Below are 18,854 nucleotides of genomic sequence, written 5' to 3'. Positions count from 1 at the left end.
AACTCGACCAATGATTGCACCGAACAGAAGCAAGGACCAATGAGATTTCGTTCTGCAGCCGTCAAGTCAACAACAACAATGATTAGCGATAAAAGAGGAAAAATGGCAGAGAAACAAAAGTTTGATCTCGGTCTTCTCGAAGAGGATGACGAATTTGAAGAATTTCCTGCTGAAGGTGAGCTTTAAGACATAAGAAATAAATTTTTTATCATTATTTCGTGTTATCGTTAAATTACTTTGGCAGAAAAAATGATTTATCTTACACAAATTTGGCACGTCTTATTTTGTCATGGCGCATTGCGATGTTTTATTTTCACACTTTGTTACCCTTTTCAACTCGCTTTGAATCGGGTATTTGTTTTTTCTATAAAATTGATAAAACTAAATTTTTTTACAGACTGGACAGGAAAGGACGAGGATGACCAGGACGTCAATGTTTGGGAGGATAACTGGGACGATGACAATGTAGAAGATGATTTCAGCAAACAATTAAAGTACTTGAATGAAGCATTATAATTATGGCTGTATTAACTTTATAATTTTGTTTCAGAGCTGAACTGGAGAAGCAAGGATCAAAGATGGATCAGTGAATGTGAGAGGGATATTCAGGGATGCTTTCTAAATCCGTGCGCCGGAGTGCGTTGTGAATGGTTTTAATTTAATTAAAAAATCTTATATATCAGCTTTAAAAATAATCATATTTAATTAATCCATTTCCAAGACATACTTAAAAACAACCAAGTCGCTGCAAGTCGCGATTTTTTTATCCTAGTTTAAAATCATTTAACCTTGGCGCCCGACACGTACACTTGCTTTATGTTTCGGTCGTCAGCAAGATAGACAAATTTCTGGATCAGTTCGAGTGTCGAGTACTCCTTGATGAGTTCTGACGGACCAGCATCCATGTCGACCAAAATGGCATCAAACTCTTTTCCTGGTACAAAGTTTCCAATGGCTTCATCCAATGCCAGAGCTGAAATTACAGTTTTAGTTTTCTATTCTAAGATTGAAAAAATTTCTAAACCTTGAGCGCCTCCAAGGGTTGCCAAGTGAACAACATGTTGGAAGTCCAGAGGCTTGTAGTCGGCCTTGTTGAAGGAAATGCAGGTGGAAACCGATAGAGCCTGTCGCATTGCATCCATGATGGAGTGTCCGTATCCACCAGACATGTCTAAAATTTTATAGAATCAACTCAAAAATTTGATCTAATTAATATCTTTACCAGTTCCAAGACCAACTTTAACGTTGTGATGCAAAAGTCTCTTAACGTCGCACATTCCACTCTGCAGACTGGTGTTTGAATTGGGACAGTGGGACACGGCAGTGCCCGTCTGAGCTAAAAGCTGCAACTCCTCATCCAGCAGGTGCACTCCGTGCGCCAAGATGGTCTGTTAAAAGGTTCTTATCAACATTATCCGATCAGTTAGAGGTTGTCACCTTATTTGTAAGAAGTTTTGCTTTCTGATAAACCTCGGCGTAGTTTTTACTTTCCGGAAACAGTTCCTTAACGAAGGCAATTTCTCCCAAGTTTTCAGAGATGTGCGTCTGAAATGACAATTTTTTCCTTTTATTCTCTCTTTACCAAAATCAATTTAAACCTGAATGTGCACATCATATTTCTCAGCAATTTGGCCAAGCTTCAGCATCAAATCTGCATCACAGCTGATGGCAAACCTTGGCGTGATGATGGGCTGCACCCTAGAAACCTGAAAGACTTGACCTTAAAATTGCTCTTCACAAATATCTGCTTCACCTGCAGCGCCCTGATCTCCTTGATGAAGTCTTCGGTGTCCCTCGTTGAGTTCTGGGTGACCTCTCGGTAGTTTTCTGGACTGTTGGCGTTCATGTTGACCTTACCAATGAGTGCCCTTTGACCCTGCTGGACGCACTGCCTGGCCAGAATCAGGGTGCTGCCCTTGTGGATGGTGGCGAAGTAGCACGCGGTTGTCGTTCCTGCACCCAGGGTCCTTTTCTATTTTTTTTTTTTATAACAAAATAATTAAAACCAGTTTTACTTCAAATAAAAAGTGATTTCTCACCACAACGGCCTCATAGACCTTTTGAGCCATCGTCTCGTTCGAGTAACTCGCTTCCAGGGGGAAGGTGTAGGTTTCGAGCCACTGCAGCAGGGTTTTGTCGTAGCCGAGTCCCACGTTTGGGTACTGCGGAGCGTGAACGTGCGTGTCAATCAGGCCAGGCATCAAAAATTGGCTGCAAAATATAGCAGAAAAAAATTAGAAACTTGAGCCAAGCGGCTGCTCTCAAATTACCCTTTGGTCATTTTCACGACGTTTGCCTGCGAAACCTGATGCCTCTCAATCAGCCCAGCAAGGTTGTCTTCCGGTTCGAGGCAGACGATCTGCGCAACCCATTTTAAAATTGAATATTAGTTATGTAACAAGTCAGGGTTCTCACCTTGCCATCTCTGACAATGAGGACGGCGTTGGTGTGCACATCAAGTTGGCCAAACGTCCCCAGGGAGTGGACAATTTGTCCGACAAATGCGTAAGTGGTCATTTTTTTCTGAAAATAAATTAAAAAATTATGAATATATTTTTAATTATTGAATTTAAATCTAAAATGCATTTTCTTTCTATCAGAGGAAAAATACATAAAAAAGTCTCTTTAAAAATTTAATAAATTAATATCATGGAAAGGTGGAAAAGCCATATCTCTTCGTTTCCATATAATCATCTCCTCAAGTGTCAATTTTTTTTAAACAAATTATTATTATTATTTAAATTTTGCCCTGAAGAGTTCCAAGAAATAAACTTAATTTTAAATTTCTGAAACTTTTCATAAGAAATTAAATTGCGAACCCAGCGCACAATTTAAATAAGTTATATCTAAACCAATTTAAACGTTTGTAATGATTTGGTACAGACTTTGAACACCCTACTTGAAAATGGATTAACCCCTGCACTATGACCATCTCTAATATTGTAAATAAGCTTCTGCAGTTTTGGCGCCTCCAAATATAAACAAAATCGATTAAAATTCGAAGAAATTAAGTACTTCTGAATGGAAATCAGAGATCAACCTGTTGCGCGAAAAAGGGAGTTGCTGGGTTGTTTCCTGCCCGACCGAGTTAGCAACACTGACGAGCTTATAGCTACACTCTCTGTCCATGTTCAGCTGGGGCAAAATTTTTTTCTTATCAGCCGGGCGCATGGTGCGGATGCGGAATGCTACATTAATTAGATCTCATGACCCGCCCGCCCGACTTCTTGCCTCGCCTCCTATAGTTTTGGTAAACAGCAAGCCAGAGCGATTACATAATAACTAAAAAAAAAGTAGTAAATTGCTCTATGCTAATTTTATAGGGTTTGCCACGCGTAGGAAGTTTTGCGCCAAACTAGTAGTTGCTAAGAGGATCTATATATATTTTTATTATGGAGTGCGCGTGACTTGTTTGTGCAAAAAGAAGAAATAGCGCAGGAACCACTTCTCTGTAAAAGTTAAAAAAAAAATGGAAGGATTTTACGTAGTCACATGACAAAGGTGTAGAAATCAATTAGCAAAGCATTCCTATTTCCTGGCATTTTTTTAAAGTGATAATTATTTTAATTTTCGCATTTTTTTAAAAGTGGTTCTTTTTTATTTTATGTATTGAGTATGAATGGAAAAAAATAAAACTAATTTTGAACCTTTGTTTCAATAATTTCAAGTTTTGCGCCAATTAAATTTTTATGCAAACTTAATCTAACATTTTTAAAAAAATTAAAACCTTCTATTTGTGCACAGTTCCTCAGTTTAGAAATTCATGCAAACAACATAATATGTGACTCTTTGATAAATTTTTTTGAATTTTTCCCTTTTATTACTCTAGCTCGGCAACTAGATAAAATTTAATTTGGAATTTTTGACTGATGATTTTTGATTAAGTTGAAAAAAAATCGGGTGGTGCCTTCTGCACCACTAATAAAGGGCACAGGCCGACAAGACTTACAATTAGTCTTGGCCTAAAAAAAAAAAATGATAAATAAATTGCTTCCAAATTGGGCCCGAGTTTTAGTACGAGTTGTTTTGCTAGAGCTCCCAATGCGACTTTTCCATTTCTGCATGAATTGTTGCAAAAGATTAAAATTAATTGAAATTAATTGCAATAATTTTTTTGAAGAGCTACAGAAACAGATGATTTTTTAATATTAAATAAATAAATAATTTCCAAATTAACATATTTCGATATTTTGGAAAGGAAATTGAGAAAAGATTTATGATAAAAAATAAAATAATCAAAAATAATATTAAAATAACTTGGGCCCCCATTTGAGGGCACAGGCCAACAAGCAAGACTCTGGTTTAGTCTGACCTTAAAATATGGAATCATAGTATATGAAATTTCTGAAACTATGATAATTTTGATAATATATTGCTCTGTTTTTCTGCGAAAATTGTAAGTTAATTAAAAAAAATCAGCAATAAAAAATAATAAAATTTTTAAATGCAATATACACTTGATCTAAATCTAAATAATTAAATTTATCCCTTTCTTATGTTTTTTTCTTTTAATAATTAACACTTTGTTTTTATAAAGAGTGTTGATGTAAAATTAAAATTATTTAAATTAACGGAGGAATTTTAATTAATTTTAGAAATAATTTAGGTTTTATGAGAAATGAAAGGGTTTCAGGCTTAGCCGAAGATGTCGCTTACTGTATAGTCTTGGTGGAAAAAGCAGGCGCAAGAGAGATTTCTCCTCCTTTTCTCTGCGTGTCCGTCTAGCAACACACGTGCCGCCGCGGCCTCGTAAAGAAGCAGGTGACGCTGCTCTCTTGAGCAGAGAGAGAGGGAGGAGGCGGAGGAGTGGTCGACTTACGGACGGTCGCGGAGACGGACAGCCGGAGAACAAGTTTCCTGCTTCGGCAAATTGCACTCGGTCGTTGTTGTTTCGGTCTCGCGAGGTACAAAAAAAACTGGTCTCGTTGCTGAGACGATCGGGCGAGAGAAGACAATCGCGAGCCGATTGAGCAGGGGCAGCTACGGCGCCGTCGAACCTGAGGAGATTATGGTGTGACAGGGTGTGCAGACAGACATGGGGTTCTCGACGGCGCTGCAGGGCCAGGGTGCCCACGAAGTGCTGCTGCAGAGGCAGGACGCCGAGCTGCGGTTGCTGGACACGATGCGCAGGTGCCTCGCCTCCAAACTCAAGTGCGACCGCGATTTCGCGCAGGGGGTCGCGGGGGTCGCCGCGCAGGCCACCAAGAGGGACTGGAACGACGAACTGCAGGACAGCAACCTGGCCAAGGTAATAATTATTTTTAAATGAAAATTTAATCTTTTTTATTCAAATATTTATTAAAAATTTGTAATTTTTATTTTAATTATGTGCGTTCTTTTGATTTGTTTGCGACAACTTATTAATTAATTTTGATCAAATAATGTTAAATTCTAGTATGGAGTTGGGGACAAGTTGAGATTCCCTCAATAAAGTATTTTTATCTTCTTATCAGCTTTTTTTAGAAAAATGTTTTATCTTTGTTTTGTCAGAAGTATTTTACCATGTTTGATGAAACTTCATTTTTTTGTTAGATCTCATTTATTTACAACTAACGTAAGATAAGTTTTTATTGATTAGTTTTCTCAATTTCTGATCTTCTTGAATTATAAATTTTTTTATCTTTTTTATCACGTCTAGATCTAGATGTAAATTTAAGTTTTATTTCAATTGTCATCCATTTTTTTGTTATACAAGTAAATAACATTGACAGTGACATTGCCGTGTGGTTACGTAAACAGAATGAATTTATAGCACATAAATAAAAACAAAGAATGAGTTAAAATTTAAATTAATTTTACTATAACAAGCTAAAATAGTTAATAGTTTGCTAAAGTTAATAATTGAAATTATTTTTTTGCGTTTTTTTTTATGTTTTGGAAATTCAATTTTTTTCGGCAAGTTATTTATTGAAATAATATCTACTTAAATATCACAATAAGTCCAATATTTCCAACATAAAGAGATTAAATTTTTTATTCTTAACTTCAATTTGTATTTTTACCCAATGTCGGACTTTTAAAGAGAAAACCTGCTTTACTGCCTTGACCGTTTCTAATCGACTGCAAAAGCATCTTCTCTTCGGAAACAACATTCATATACATCGATTTACATCAGCATAAAAACTCAAAGATAATCTCCGTCAACTCAAATACATTAATTAACCTTTGCTGCGGAGAAATTAGATTCAGTCTTGTAATTACATAATTTATATCACTTTATTGAGCCGGACATGATTATAATTAATCAGGTCCCCGAAGATGAAGAGTGGCTTTTATTTTTTTTTCTTTCCACCGCACTACACTTTTTTGCCTACTTTTCGCTACTTCTAACTGATCAGAATTATAAGTGACCTTGATCATTTAGGATTTGCCAAACAGGTTTTTGCAAAGGTACCTCTCTTCGTCTTCCACAAGTTGCATGCAAATAATGGGACGGGCTTTCTAACCTGTTTACAAGTGCGGAGGAGTTGAAAGTTGAAGCCATCAAACAATTTTTGACTTTGCTATATTTTTTTTTCGCAAATTTTCCTCTTAACGAAATTTTTAAAGACGTCTTTTGCGCTTTGTTTGATAAGCTTATCTAAATCGGGTTAAATAAGAAAAATGCAATGCTTCGTGTTAAGATTATAATTTTTTAATTAAGTTCAGGTACCTTATCAAAACACTCGTGAAAAGAATGAGCGCACACAGTTTGAAATTTAAGGTCAAGCAACCCCAAGATCACGTTAAATTGTTCAAGGATGAGTAAAATAGGTGACTTTTATGGGCGAAATAGGCGCCGATTTAGGCGATTTTTCTCAGCTGATGTAGGTGATTTTATTTTCGCCCAACAAAATTGTATATTTTTATTTTTATCTGTTTATGCTTCAAAAATTTTTGTCTAGGCCATGTTTCTGTGTATTTGACATTTGAATTTCTTAAAATAAATATATATAATAAAAGGTTTTAATTTTCTCACATAGATATGAATTACGTAATTTTTTATAAATAATTACGTTTTCTAGAGAGCCAATTTTATTCGGTCCTTAATCATATTTTCATAAAAGGTTAAAAATTTGATTGTCCTATTTTCCCCATCAGTCTAGTTATAGAATGCAAAGTTGATTTGTTGAAAATGAATACGATTTAATTACATGCTAATTTACCCATTGATGAAATGAAAATTATTTTTGTCGCAAAACTGCTACATCATCGAAAGTAACAGGATAAAAGAAGTAAAAATGATCCCTTTTTGTTCGCAGGCCTGGTGCGGTTTTGCGACGGGTCTGTCCGACCTGGCGCGGGAGGTGCGCGAGGGCGCCGAAAACCTGGAAAACAAGGCGCTGCAGGCCCTCAAGGGGCTGCACGAGTCGCGCAGGGACGCGCGCAAAACCTACCACGAGGAGCACCTGAAAATCATCCAGCGACTATCGAGCGTAAGTTTCATCCACTTTGAATTAAAAAGAAAGGAATTCGGAGGAAAATTATTATATATGAATATTCAAATCACGGCCGCAGGCTCTGCTGCTTTTATATTATGGTCTGCGCCATTGGCGCTTTTTGTTGGTTGCGGATCTGCCGAAGGTCGCTGCACGCAACCCGCGTTTTTGTTGCTCATTATAATTTGTGTCGCAAGTTGCTAGTGTCCGTTCCCACTGCAATTTGAATCCCCAAGAGACACTCAGTCAGTTCCTCTATTGTCTGCCGCGAACAAGAATCATGCACCGGTGGTGAGTGTTGCAATTTGCAGGAAGTTGTAAATGAGTGGTGGTCACAGACACAAACAATATATGCACTTTGTTTTCGTAACCATATTAGTTTATCATTGAGCCATCAGCAATTTAAATACTTTTATTATTTCCTTTAGACATTTAAATCGTCTTTTGAATAACACTTCTAACAATAATAATTTTCGCTTTATTCGGAAAGAACATTCTATGTTTGCACCAAAGGCGTGTAAAATTTGTACTTCAATTATTAAATAAGTAATAAAAAAATAATAAAATTCTTTGAATGTTCAACAATAATATCAAATTGAAAATATATAATGATCATATATATTAAATTACAAATTATTTGCAGTGTAAATTGTCTGCGATTAAAAAAAAATCTTTTTGAAACTTTTTTACTTTGGTCCAGCATAAATTTGCTGATATTTTTTTACAATATGCTACTATGGAATGACTCATGGAAGTTGTTAGTTAGACTTTTTTTGATTAAATTAATAAAGAACCTTTTTCATTGCTAAAAAGTGTGACTTCTTCAAATCTAGATGAAATTCTCTCAGCAGGAAGCAATGGCAACAAGATTTAGGACAAATGCATTTAGGAGAAATGAAAAACAATTTTAGGACAAAAAGTTTAGGAAAACAATTTTTAGGACAAATGAGTTTTTGAACTTTTAGGACAACTGAAATTATGAGCAATGCGGGTCTCCCTCTCAGTTTGAAGCTTTTACTCTGCTTTTACTTTTCATTTTTTTTTTCCGAAGAGTTTCTATACGTCAAGGAAATAAATATTAGATGAAATAATCTATTTTCGGATGTTCTCTCAACCATTTGCAACTTGACCTAAGTTAATAGTAGCATCCGAAGAGGTTAGAAAAGAGATCAAGTGGCGGCGTCTCGGCAAAAAGACCATCAACATCTTTTCAACGTCCAGTTGGCTCTTGATCAAACTCTCTTTTCCAAGCGCCGCCGAGAAGAATTTCCATCTTGTGTGTGCAGTTCATTTGCTTTACACGCTCTCAGAAAATTGAATGCGCGCGCGGATGAAAGTTTTAAATTAATTGTGTTGTGCGTTCGTTTTGTATGTGGAAGTGAAAAGAAGAGTGTACGCACATGATCGTCTCGGACGCAGAGGATAAAGCCTGATAAAAGGAGAAAGCTTTCGCTCTTTTGCCTCGCAGCGACTGATGATTTGGAAAGGTCACAAATAATAAATTTTGGCTTTTCCCAATAACCTACCGGCCTAAAGTTGATAATCACAAACGTGAACGTGAATAATAGAGGCGCAGAGAAAACAAAAGAGATATAATTTTAAATATTTCCAAATGCTTGTGACTCCTCCCCAGAAAGTGCCAAGTTTAATTTATTTGCCTTTAAGATAACAATCTTTTCCTCTCCAACAATCTTTTCTTCTCCAACAATCTGAATTTAATAATTCAAAACTTTACTAGGATATTGTACAATTTCTGACTTGAGTTACGGAATTTTGATTGGAGAGTGCAGCTGTTATTGAATAACAGTTAGAGAAATATTTGTCTAACGTGAATTTTGCTATGAAATATATGTCTTGTGGCCAAATTAGGCCGCTAATAGGCTTGTGCTCACTTTTCGCGCCGAGTCATCGCATCCGACTTGGAATTAAGCGTCAGCAGGAGTGAACATGCAAATCCGACATTATTTACTGGACAAAATAGCGGTCCCTTCGCCCGCATGCAAACTTTTGCTCGTCGCATCATTTTTCTTTCTTTCTCAATTCTCGCGCTTCTGCGAATCGCCTCTCCGTTTTAATCACACCCAAGGCGCCATTGTTTCGCGACCAACTAACCAAATGTCAATTTAGTTCTCGGAATCATTTGCCACATCACAGAGCTTTGTTTTCAAACGACGATTGAAAATGCCAAGCAGTGTGTTTATGTGTGGCGCCAATTATCATTTATAAATTGCTCGTAAACGCTCATTATTCATTCAAAAGTCGTTCGCTTGATTGGTTTTAAGCGCCTTTTTTCGCATTCGTTTTGAATTCCTGCAACATAAAGTTACTGGAGTCTGTCCAAAATGTGAACCGTACTGTTATGTGTGCCGGTTTTTTGTCAAACGCAGCAATTTTCTGCACAAATTTTAAAAATAAATAAGAATAAAATTATTTTAAATCAAAATCTTAATATTTTGATCAATATTATTAATAACAATATAATTTTAAATCAATCGATGTAAGTTTTTTTAATTCATGAAAATTTCTGTAGAGCAAATTAAATTTTTGCGTAAATCTATTTTCACAGTAAGCGCTAAAGCAATTTGAAAATTTTAATACAAAATAAATGCTAAAAAAAATAATAATGGATTTATTGCAAATCTTTTTGGCGATCACGATTATGTATTGCGGTGCTTTTGATCCATAACATCCGTTTTCATCAGACTATTTCTCTCCAATATAAATTCTGATTGTTCTTTTAAGTGGAGATAATTTTGAAGATTATAAATAATGACGTCTAAAAATATTAATTGGTGCAAGATGAAATCGCCAATCAATCAGACGCTTGAATGGGTTTTGACAAGGACGTTTGTATGATTATTTCCCAGAAAATAATTATAATTTTATAGAGCCAGAAGAGAAGTACAGAGACCGAGTTTCTTTAAAAATAAATTAGGAGGAACGGAATTTCGGTGTGCAAACGGGGACAATTTATTTACCAAGCCTTTGTCAACGAGTTTCTCACTGTCTCTGCACAGCTTCTTGCTTTTCTCTCTCTCTTGCGCGCGTGAATGCCCAATAATGCTCCAAATTGTCAGTCCCCCTTGTTGGTCAGTGGGAATATAAGTTTCCACGTTGACCGCGAAAAGAGGAATTTCTCGGCGCGCCCTAATTAAAATGCTGCTCAAGCGTGAAATCGGACCCCCTTGCTTTGAATTAAAAATCGGCTGCTCCAATTCATTTATTTATTTCCGCTCTTTCTCTCGTCGTCGGTGCAATCAAGCCGAAAAAATTCTTGCTTGCAAATTATCGCGCCGGTCGTGCTGTTTGCTCTCTTAAGTCAGCGCGAATTTGCACCAAGTTTTAATAACAGCGTTCGTTAACGCGGCGAAAAAGGCTGACGACGGAGATGGACTCTTTTAAAACAGCTTTTAAGTCGCAGCTGTTTTGGCCGCGGTTATTTTGAGGCCCCACGGCTCAGTCTGCAGGCGAAAATTGGATGCCTAACCAATGCTAAAGTCCCCTCGCCAAACTCAATGAACTTTGAAGCGCGTTAAAGTTAAAAAGTTGCACGCAAGCAATTAAAAAATTTATTTGTAATATTGTATAAAGTTACCTTTTTTGCATTTTCGAGTGTACTTTGCAATTTGAAATTACAATAAATGGAGAGTAAATAATACCAGAAGTAAAATTAATGTTCAAAATTATTTTTAAAATTGAAATCATTGCAAAAAAGTGTAATTGGACGATTTATTCCAAATCCTTTTCAAATAAAATCATTTGGAAATTGGCAAAGCATCCGTTTTGATTATAGAATACACAAATCGGCCGCAGTTAATTAAGAGAAACAATCAGGCAGGCGCCTGATTCCACCAAAACTAATACATGGCTAGTAGCTGTTGTTTGAAAATTGCCTGAGCTCTTTTAAAAAACAAGGAAATCAATCGAGCAGAAAATCCTATTGACAAATAATATGACTCGACCGCGGTTTCCGTCATGAATAAAAGATGCACGCGCCCGTCAATCTGGCTGATTCCAATATCACGAAAACAAAGGTAGTAATTTGGAGCAATTTGTTTCTCCTTTGGTGCGCGGCCTGTTTTAAGTCCTTTTTCTGAGGAAAATCTAAGAGGGACTTGAAATAGCGCGTATTTTGTGCGAGGTGGCCTATTATTATTTATAACCTCGACAAAAGCATCTCATTTTTACCAACTGTGTGCAGGCGGCTCGTTGAAACCAAAGCCCCCCTCGGCGCGAAAAAAAAAACTTGTGGGAACAGAAAAAATCAGGCGAGATGAGTCTTATCCAGAAGGGAAACTCTTGATGGTCCGCATAAAATTTCAAAATTATGTATTCACACATTTTCGTTTCTCAAATATAATTATCCATCCTTAATCAGCATCCTTATAGCAAATTGATCAATAATCAGTTCTTAATATTTGCTCTAAGTGTTTTTTTTTCTCAAGTCAATAAATAAATAAACATGAATTGAAAACAAACATTTTTAAAAATAAAAAAATTGGAAAATTATGAAATTATAGTTTTTTTATAGACTTAATGGTCGTCACCACGTTGCAATTCCTCATTGCAATAAATTACGTAAAAATGAGAAAAAGTCATTTTACTGTTCTTTTTAATTATGTTCTTTTTTTGTACAGAAAAAAAAATTGAAAATATCACTTCTCTTTTACTAACCCCTTTTATTTCCATTATTCTCTAATAAATTTTTACATGAAATTAAAGTAAGTCAATTATATTTTAATATTCTCCCGAGCAGTGAACTTGGAACAATATTATGCCACTTCAATTTTTAGTGACTCACCCGGCGTTTCATTTTTTTTTTCTAGTCTGAATCGCTTTATTGCCCACTCTTTTCATAGAAATATCCGCCTTGTTGAGCGCGAGGATTGCCACCGGCGTATCCTTGTTGCAAATTTTTTGAATTGAGCAGAGAGAAATCGCAATTATCACAATTAGAAGTTTGATTTGATCGCAAAATCGGTTTTATAAATCATCGATCGGGACAGATACTTTCTATATAATCAGCCCATTTAATTGTGAAACTCAATTTTTGTGGCCAACCGCGCTTGATTGGTATTGATTTATAAACAAGGAGAGTTACTTTTTGCAACAGGCGACCGTGAGAAAAAATAAATAAAGATTTTAAATGTGCACGCGTGACACATAACACAGGAAAAATGAGACCGGAGGCGTCTCGTTTTCCACTTAGCTTGCAGAGAGGAAATTAACAAAATCGAAAGAAAGTGACGTTTGCAATTTTTTTTGTTCGCAGCTCTCCGAGGCGGTGCAGAGGAAGAGGAACGAATATCAAAAACAGTTAGAGGTGTACAAAACAACGCGGTCCCGTTTCGAGGAGCAATATGTCAATTGTGAGTAAATGTTTTGTTGTTTTGCTGCTAATGAAGTCTCGGACAATATCGCAGCAAGAAAGAAAAAAGAAGAATACGGTCCGCTGCTTTCCTTTGCGCAGCCAAAAAAATAATAAAAATAAAAAAGCTGCAGTTTTCTTGATGAGCGACGACTTTGTGTAGAGAGAACCTGATTTTTCTCAGCGATAAAATTAAAACGCCGCAAATGGCATTTCCGATTGTATGGATTACTCATACCTACATGTTTATAACAAAGAAATTTCAGAGGAGAGGCTCTGAGATGACTCATGTTTCAGAGCATTAAATTCCAAACTTTCTTATATATTTAAAAAAATAATTAAAGATTTAATTTATAAACATAAGTAAGAATCTCAATAAAAAGGTTTTATGAAACTTATTTAGGCGGAAAATATTTTTATTTATTGAATGAAATTTTAAATTTTATTTCAGCGTGAATTTTGTTTATTGATTGTTAATGTTCCATTTGAATTGTTATAAAAATTGCAAAACGGTAATGCATTATTTGTTTTGCCAGCTGGACGCACAGGACCCAAACTGGCCGAAGTGATGGACAAGTACCAACGGGCATGCAGACGGCTGCACCTGATTCACAACGAGTACGTCTTGCTACTCAATGAAGCAAGTAATTACGAGAAGGACTTCCGCACCAGCCTTCTGCCCGGCCTACTTGAGCTGCAGCAAAACCAACAGGAGACGGCGCTCACAACCCTGTAATCAATTGTACCTTTACCTGTCTGTCAGTTTCTTGCTCATTTTGCAATTATTAGTAGTGTGTATGAGCAATTTGTGCGAGAGGCATAAATAAAAATGAAAGTATATGGAGAGAAGTATAGCGTGTGTGTGAATGAGAAAAGCGGAGAAAAGGGCTCCATTGTCTTTTCGGCACACTCTCTCATCTTCCAGTGAAACGCTTATTTAAACTTTTAAATTATAATTATGATCCAAAAATAAATTTATATTTTATTTCAATAAAATGTTTCAGAAAAAGGATTTTGGCCGAAATCGTCAAGTACACAAACCTTTCGTCGGAGAAGTTTGCGGAGATTTACACGCGCATGAGCTTTGGAGTCAGGGACATAAAACCCAAAGAAGAATACCAGAAGTTTGCAGAGAAACACAAGTAATAGTTTTTTATATTATTTTATTTGTGATTGAAATTAAAAATAATTGTTGTAGGACGGATCCAAAATCTCAGCAAAAGTTTGTGTTTGATGAATCGCTGACGGAGGATTCGTCAGGAAAGCTGCAGCCAAATGTGATAGCTGTTGACAACTTAACTCTGGACTGGCTTAAAGCAAAAATAGCAGAGCTGGAAAATGAGCAAAAGGATTTGCAGTCGAAACTCAAGGACAAGGAGGAAACGCTGGCCAGAAGCAAGCAATTGAATGGACAATCGGATCCTTTTAGAGTTGAAAATAGGTTTGTTTCTAAATTTGAAACCATATTATTATTACAATTTTGGAAACAATTTAATTTGTCTTTGCTAATTTGACTGCCTCCATTAAACAGTTCAGCCGAGACTTTGGCAAAGCAAGAAATTGAGCTGCTGAAATGTGACGACAGGCAAAAAGTGCTGCAGTTGACTATGATAAAAAATCCTCTGAACGAAATCGGCTGTGAAGAAATTCCCCCTGGTTGTGACCTGAGCTTAGTACAGACCGAATCCCGCTCCACTGTAATATTTTAACTTTTCAATTGATGACTTTTAATTTATTAATCGGAATTTCAGGTGACGATGGCGACGGACACCTTGTCAATGGTGCAGACTAGGCAAAACAGGTTCCAGAAATTGTTCAAGAAGCCCTTCTCTGGGGGGAAAAAGTCGCATTCGGTATCGCAGACGACCCTGACCAATATTTCGATGCCTGGCTCACCGAAGGAAAGCAGCAGAGGCAGCTCTCTGGTGGAAATGACGGATCCACTGCAAGTACGGAGTTCGCTTGAGTCTGAGTACCTGAGTGACGGGCAAGCCTCGAGTGATGACGACGACTCTGAAGGCAGTTTGCCCAGTAACCCTGAACCTTTGGTTTTCCGTAACAACATGACCATCAGCAAGCCTGTGCTGTTCTCGTCCACCAACAAATTGCATGAGCACATTTTTGAGTTTAATAACAAGCCTGCTGTCAAAATTGATGTACGTTGTTTTCCTAATAATCTGTTTTGTGTTGTTTGTCTCTAAATTTTACATAAAATATTTTTTAATATTAAATTCTAATTGTCAGGGGGTGCCTGGTACCAAAGGACTAGGGGAGCAAGAGTGGTTCCATGGAGTTTTGCCCAGGGAAGAGGTGGTTCGACTGTTGAAAAAAGAGGGAGACTTTCTAGTGAGGGAAACCATGAGGAACGAGGAGAGACAAATTGTGCTCAGCGTCTCCTGGGGAAGTTCCCATAAGCATTTCATCGTCCAAAATTCAGCAGATGTAAACTTAATTTAAAGTTTGAAGATAAAAAGTATATATTTTTCTAATTAGGGAATGGTGCGATTTGAAGGCCCTGCGTTTAATTCTGTGCCAGAGTTGGTTGTTTACCAGCTCCAGTCTAGCCTCCCAGTCACAGCAAGGTCTCAGGTCATTCTAAAAAATCCTGTTCCCAAAGAAACTTGGGAGCTGAACAATGACGATGTGATGTTGCTCGAGAAAATTGGCAGAGTAAATTGAAAAAAAAAAAATTAAAATTTATAAATATGAACAAAACTTGTTTCAGGGCAACTTTGGTGACGTCTACAAGGCAAAACTGAGGAAATCAGGCCAGGACGTGGCTGTGAAGACCTGCCGAGTGACTTTGCCTGACGAGCACCGGCGCAAATTCTTGCAAGAAGGACGAATTTTAAAACAGTACGATCATCCCAATATTGTTAAGCTGGTCGGCATTTGTGTGCAGAAGCAACCAATCATGATTGTGATGGAACTTGTCCCTGGTATGTTTTTTGAAATGAAAAGTCAGGCGGTTTTTTAATAAAAAATTTTTAGGAGGCTCGTTGTTAACTTATCTTAGAAATAATGCAAATAAAATAAGCTGCAGACAGCTGCTGGCCATGTGCAAAGACGCAGCTTCAGGAATGAAGTATCTTGAGTCCAAGAACTGCATTCACAGAGACTTAGCAGCCAGAAATTGCTTAATAGGTTTGAATTATTTTCTTGGATTGAGAATTTAGTTAATTGATCTATTTCAAATTCTAGGATTAGAAAATATTGTTAAGATCTCTGATTTTGGTATGTCGAGAGAGGAGGAGGAATATATAGTCAGTGATGGAATGAAGCAAATTCCGATCAAGTGGACGGCACCTGAAGCCTTAAATTATGGTAAAGATTATATTCCGAAGTGATTTTTAAGTGAAATAATTAATTTTAGGCAAATATACAACTCTGTGTGATGTTTGGAGCTATGGAGTTTTAGCTTGGGAGATTTTTGCCAAGGGAGGAGTCCCATACAACGGCATGAGCAACAGTCAAGCCAGAGAGAGAATCGACGAAGGTAATTTCAGTTTTAAAGATGTTGCCCTTAATAAATTTTGTGACATCAGGATATCGAATGCCCGCTCCAGAGGGAACGCCGCCCGAAATGTACCAAATAATGCTTAAGTGCTGGGCATACGAGTCGGAAAATCGACCCAAGTTTGACGAAATCTTCAGAGTTGTAAATCAATTGCACGAAGCCTCGAGGCAAACTGCCATCATATAACTTTGTACTTAACTATAATAATTCTGTGTTCTTCCTTTACAATTTTGTAATAAGAATCATCAAACAGATTTTAATAAAATGATAAATCGAAAAGTGTTTGAATTCTACTCATTTTCAAGCAAAGAACCAATAAAAAGGTTTGAGGTTTGATATGAGAAATAAAGTACTTTTAATGCAGAGAGCAAAATTAGACCTTTTCAAGTGTACAGCTCCAGAAGTCTCTCGCTCACCGCCGCAGTCGTAAAGGCGCCAGCGTCCGTGTAAATCATCGAGATGTACTCGGGCGGCGTGTAATCCAAAGTGTAAGGCTTCACCACAACATTCTTCCCCGTTCGATGAGAAATAAATCGCTGGAATTTGAAGGTTTATAAATATCAGACCAATATGATTCATTTAAAAAAATCACCTCCAGCTCTCTGGGAACGTCAGCTTGGTTGACGGGAAACATTTGCATGAATTTGTAGCTCTCGGCAAGGACGTAGACCGGTTTCTTGAAGTGAGCAGCTGCAAGGGCCAGGTTGAAAGTGCCCGTGTGGTTCAGGATACCGCCGTTGGCAGTGACACTCTCTGCGCCGACGATGACGCCATTGACCTTTTCCATCTCGATGGGCACAGCCACGTCGGGAATGACGTGCACAGTAATTGCGTAGTCGTGCTGCTTTGAAACGTTGCGCAGTAGAGTTGCCATCAGATCTCTGTTGAAAAAAATAATCAAAATTTGCAAAGAAGCAAATAAATATTTCCAATAACAGACCCTTTATTGCGAGGCGCTCCTGTTGCAACATAAACTGTAAAATGAAGGCCCTTTTCTGCAGCCTGAGTCAGAGTTCTGACCACGGTGTTTGACAGAGAATAGGTCATGTACCTCTGGAATAAAATACAAAAATTAAATCATTAAGCAAAAAAGAAAAACGGTAAAAATTGTTCAATTTTTTTTTTAAAATTCATGCTTTTTGACATTCAAATTGATGGGCTGAACTAAGAATTATACAGTGCCATAGACCATTGAATAAATTAATTTAATAATTATTACCCCTCCATTTCTTAAAGTTGGAAGGAAGAATTTTGGCAGCCTGTCTCTCCCGTCCTGCAATGACTTAAGGAAGTGGCGCGCCCTTTCTTGGATAATTTTCAGACACTTGTCCATGTCCTAATGAAATCAAAAATGTTGCGTCAGAAAGGTGAAAATGCAATATTGCGGGCATAAAATTACAGGATTTTCTAGAGCTCCTTTAGAAAGTGTGATGTAGAGGCCGAACAATTCGCAGGCCGATATGACGGAGAGAGGTAAATCGTCGGGTCCATACTTTTTCACATTCACTCGGTCTTCATTGCTTGTTTCCTTAGAATCTGTTGAGTTTTCAGGAAAGTAGATTTCCTTGATGGATTTCCTTAGCGTTTCTAAAACTTCCCTTAGAGTTGTTGGTTCTGATATGGAAATAAAAACATTTAATCAGCATTAAATAAAGTTATGTAAAAAAATTATAATTACTGCTATTCTTAAGGACTTCTTCTAAGGTTTCAATTGCAGCTGTTGCGTATTCAGAATCGTCTTCCAGATTTTTCGTCTTGGCGTTGAAAATTTCTAAAAATATGTACAGAAAAACACAAATTAAATTGGAAACTTTACAATAAGAAGATGATGAAACCTTCAACGTTGATTCCTGCTTCCATATTTCAAACGTCGAAACAAAATTGCAGGTTTAATTTAGCGCAGATGAGTTTTCCTTTATCCTGACAGATCAGTGACGAACCAGGCAATTATGCAAAAATAAACAAAAAACATACGGCGTAAAACTTCACCAAGTTTCAATAGTCAACGCCAGATGGCCAATTCGAGCTGCGAATACGAGATTGGCTGTGGGCAACGATGGGACTAGTTTCACTATGAGAAGTAGTTTTTATCAAAGGGACGGAGAAAGCGACCAAAAAGCGACTTTATGAAGGCACGTGGAGGAATAATATGGATGGATTTTACAGAAAATTCGGATAATTCTTACTCAAAACTGAATTATTTATGTTTAAATGGCTACGAATTCACGCGGGTTTCTCTCAAATTGCATTAATAAAATAAAACTTGAATTTGCATTGATCATCGAATTACAAATTACACCCAGATGGTGAGTTTGAAGCGGAGTTAAAATACCACGCACAATCACAAAGGATTGTACGGCCCTTGTAGGGCAGGTGCAAGCGTTGCCAGGCACCTCGCATGGCCATCCGCAGCTTAAATACAAACTTTTCTCTAATCCGCGTTTCGGATAATATCATGCTCCAGCATATTTAGCGAAAATCTACGCAGAAATATCGACGAATTAAGTGATTTCGGTTCTGCGCACCAGCAGATTGGCCATAGTAACATGCG

General features: G+C 37.1%; 4 protein-coding genes across 6 annotated transcripts; 2 read left to right on the top strand and 2 right to left on the bottom strand.

Moving 5' to 3' along the window:
• The first annotated feature begins 19 nt into the window (after positions 1-19).
• LOC132198702 (26S proteasome complex subunit SEM1) lies at positions 20-695 on the top strand. Its single transcript, XM_059622877.1, has 3 exons — positions 20-175; positions 398-494; positions 551-695. Exons 1-3 carry the CDS (start codon positions 40-42, stop codon positions 588-590), a joined length of 273 nt encoding a protein of 90 aa, XP_059478860.1. The 5' UTR covers positions 20-39; the 3' UTR covers positions 591-695.
• On the bottom strand, positions 680-3,203 carry LOC132198697 (guanine deaminase). 2 transcript variants are annotated; one of them, XM_059622871.1, is made up of 10 exons: positions 3,016-3,203; positions 2,416-2,523; positions 2,271-2,359; positions 2,040-2,211; positions 1,754-1,972; positions 1,599-1,706; positions 1,438-1,545; positions 1,223-1,388; positions 1,025-1,171; positions 680-973 (listed from the first exon to the last, which is right to left on the bottom strand). In XM_059622871.1, exons 1-10 carry the CDS (start codon positions 3,169-3,171, stop codon positions 780-782), a joined length of 1,467 nt encoding a protein of 488 aa, XP_059478854.1. In that variant the 5' UTR covers positions 3,172-3,203; the 3' UTR covers positions 680-779. The 2 variants fall into 2 exon arrangements, with proteins under 2 accessions (XP_059478854.1, XP_059478855.1); XM_059622872.1 differs by having other exon boundaries at positions 2,416-2,522; positions 3,041-3,200.
• Positions 3,204-4,729: 1,526 nt separating this feature from the next.
• Positions 4,730-16,600, top strand: LOC132198695 (tyrosine-protein kinase Fer). Of its 2 annotated transcripts, none has more exons than XM_059622869.1 (15): positions 4,730-5,248; positions 7,242-7,415; positions 12,691-12,787; positions 13,323-13,518; positions 13,791-13,928; positions 13,985-14,227; positions 14,318-14,483; positions 14,538-14,735; positions 15,031-15,228; positions 15,280-15,456; positions 15,512-15,725; positions 15,778-15,930; positions 15,988-16,110; positions 16,160-16,282; positions 16,332-16,600. In XM_059622869.1, exons 1-15 carry the CDS (start codon positions 5,036-5,038, stop codon positions 16,487-16,489), a joined length of 2,571 nt encoding a protein of 856 aa, XP_059478852.1. In that variant the 5' UTR covers positions 4,730-5,035; the 3' UTR covers positions 16,490-16,600. The 2 variants fall into 2 exon arrangements, with proteins under 2 accessions (XP_059478852.1, XP_059478851.1); XM_059622868.1 differs by having other exon boundaries at positions 14,538-14,942.
• On the bottom strand, positions 16,173-18,798 carry LOC132198698 (translation initiation factor eIF-2B subunit alpha). Its single transcript, XM_059622873.1, has 8 exons — positions 18,729-18,798; positions 18,139-18,223; positions 17,982-18,074; positions 17,703-17,917; positions 17,523-17,639; positions 17,244-17,356; positions 16,896-17,184; positions 16,173-16,839 (listed from the first exon to the last, which is right to left on the bottom strand). The coding sequence occupies exons 2-8, from the start codon at positions 18,161-18,163 to the stop codon at positions 16,687-16,689; spliced, it is 1,005 nt and encodes a 334-aa protein (XP_059478856.1). The 5' UTR covers positions 18,164-18,223; positions 18,729-18,798; the 3' UTR covers positions 16,173-16,686.
• Positions 18,799-18,854: the final 56 nt, after the last annotated feature.

Source organism: Neocloeon triangulifer, unplaced genomic scaffold (genome assembly GCF_031216515.1).
Source record: "Neocloeon triangulifer isolate White Clay Creek 2 clone unplaced genomic scaffold, ASM3121651v1 ptg000013l, whole genome shotgun sequence".
Lineage (NCBI taxonomy): Eukaryota > Metazoa > Arthropoda > Insecta > Ephemeroptera > Baetidae > Neocloeon > Neocloeon triangulifer.
The sequence above is the reverse complement of the archived record's forward strand: the minus strand, read 5'-3'. Positions and strand labels throughout refer to the sequence as shown.